Raw genomic sequence first — 2,130 nt, forward strand, 5'->3', positions numbered from 1 at the left:
ACCCCCTACCCCCTGACACCCCTCCCACCCGCACCGTCGCAACTCCAGATCGCGGCCACCGGCCAGGTGCCAAAGATTTTCGGCCTCTGCTTCGGGTTCCCCTCGGGCGGCGCCCTGCTGCTGGGCGATGCGCCCCTGCCCCCAGGCGTGGCGCAGCCCGTCTGGACGCCGCTGCTGCCCGCCTCGAGCCAGTACTACGGAGTGAAGCTTCTCGCGGTGGAGGTGGAGGTGCAGCTGCCCATAGGGGCGGGCGCGGGGTCGGGCGGCGGCGGGGGCGGCGGGGCCGCGGCCAGCGGCGTGGTGAGCATCGCGCCGTTGGTGAACTGTGTTTTGCGTGTGGGGGGAGGGCGTGCACACGCGTGGGCGTACGTGTGTGTGTGTGTGTGTGTGTGTGTGTGTGTGTGTGTGTAATTGTGCGCGCACGTGCAGCAATACTCTGTGAGGGACAAATAGTTGTGCGGCGTTGCATGCGATGCAAGGCCCCTGGGCACCAGCCCTAGGGCTGGCCTGCATGTGGCATGGCCCCCAGGCTCACCCATCCTCGGCCCTCCACCCGACCCCTCGCCGCCGCCCCTCGCACTCACGCGTCCCTCGCACGCGACGACGCGCAGGGCGGCACCACCCACTACAGGGCGCTGCCTGTGAGTGAGGCTGAGTACGCAAAGGGCTACGGCACAGTGATGGACAGCGGCACCACGGTGGGCGCGCCGCGGCTGCAGGCTCCGCCTCCGCTCGGGCTCTGCGCGCGACCACATCCATGGCTCCACGCATCTTGCCCGTGGGGCGCGGGGACGCCCCCGCCGCCCTCGACCGCCGCCCCCGCCGCGGCGCAACGCCCAGCCTGCTGCTCTTGGTGTCCAACCCCACGCCCCGTCCACATACCGCCGCGCCCGCTTGTGCCTGCTCGCGCCTGCTTTGAAACCATCACCTCTGCCCATCCCTCCAACCCCAACCCTCGTGTCCCCCCCCCCCCCAGTTCAACTACCTGCCCACCCTGGCGTTTGAGGCGCTGGTGGTGATGCTGGAGGGCCTGCTCATGGAGAAAGGGCTCAACTACAAGACACTGGTGCGCGCCGCGCGTGGCCCCGGCAGGCTGCACAGGCGCGGCCCGCTGCCAGCCATACCTGCTGCCCTCCTCAACGGGGCTGACAAACCCTCGCCTTTAGGCTGCCGGTGGGCTTGACCGCGGGTCATGCCCGCAAGCTGGGGCGTGCCGATGGCAGGCGGCCCATACCCTGCAACACTCCGCCCTCCAGTGCCCCCTCCGCGCCCGACAAACCCACCCCTCCTGTTTCACGGCCCTTGCATGTGACAACATCTGACAGCATCTCCCATCCCCGGCCACGCCGCGCCGGCACCCCTCCCACGCCCACGCAGAACCCCGATTCGGAGAGCCCAGACATCTGCTGGGACCTCCCCACGCTGGGATCCACCCCGGCCGACGCCTGGGCCGCCGCGGCCGAGGCGTTCCCCACCCTGCGCCTGCGATTTGACGGCGCGGCGCTGCTGCTGCCCGCGCAGCGGTACCTTTTTGCGGACGGCGGCGACCGCGGCGGCGGCCGCAGGCGATTCTGCCTCGGGTTCTTCGACAACGGTGCGGCCGCTGCGCCCGGCTGCTCGCGGCCGCTTTGCGCCGCTGCCCGCTGTCCTGGTGTTGCAAACACGACGGGCGCACCATTTCGCCCTCGACCACTGCCTGCTTGATATGAAAGCCTGCGGCCCTAACCCTGTCTGCCGCCACGAGCGGCACGCGGCACCCCGGACCCGCGCCAGCCGCCCCCAGCCGCAACTGGCCGCGGCCGCGCCTGCGCCCCGTGCCGCCGCTGCCCTCAAGCGCGGGCGCCCTCCTGACTCCCTTCTGAGCCTGCTGACGCGCTTGCAACCGCCCCGGCCCGCCAATGCAGGGGAGGAGGGCACCTTGGTCGGCGGCGTCGCGGTGCGCGACGTCCTCGTGGTGTACGATCTGGAGCAGCGCCGCATCGGATTCTCCGAAGCCGACTGCGACAAGCTCGCGCCCTCCCCCTCGGACGCGTCCAGCAGAGGCCTGCCGACGATCGGCGGCAACGGCGGCGGCGCGGCGGGCGCAGGGGCGGCGGCGGCCGCGGCGGCACGCGGGGCGCCCGCGGCGGG

The 2,130-nt window shown here is 71.9% G+C and overlaps 1 protein-coding gene across 1 annotated transcript; it reads left to right on the top strand.

Moving 5' to 3' along the window:
• Positions 1–680: 680 nt before the first annotated feature.
• MNEG_16611 (hypothetical protein) lies at positions 681–1,851 on the top strand (the record flags this gene model as incomplete). Its single annotated transcript, XM_014034919.1, has 4 exons — positions 681–698; positions 977–1,066; positions 1,378–1,594; positions 1,835–1,851. 4 exons carry the CDS (start codon positions 681–683, stop codon positions 1,849–1,851), a joined length of 342 nt encoding a protein of 113 aa, XP_013890373.1.
• Between the last annotated feature and the right edge of the window lie 279 nt (positions 1,852–2,130).

This window comes from Monoraphidium neglectum (assembly GCF_000611645.1).
Source record: "Monoraphidium neglectum strain SAG 48.87 unplaced genomic scaffold scaffold06582, whole genome shotgun sequence".
NCBI classification, from domain to species: domain Eukaryota; kingdom Viridiplantae; phylum Chlorophyta; class Chlorophyceae; order Sphaeropleales; family Selenastraceae; genus Monoraphidium; species Monoraphidium neglectum.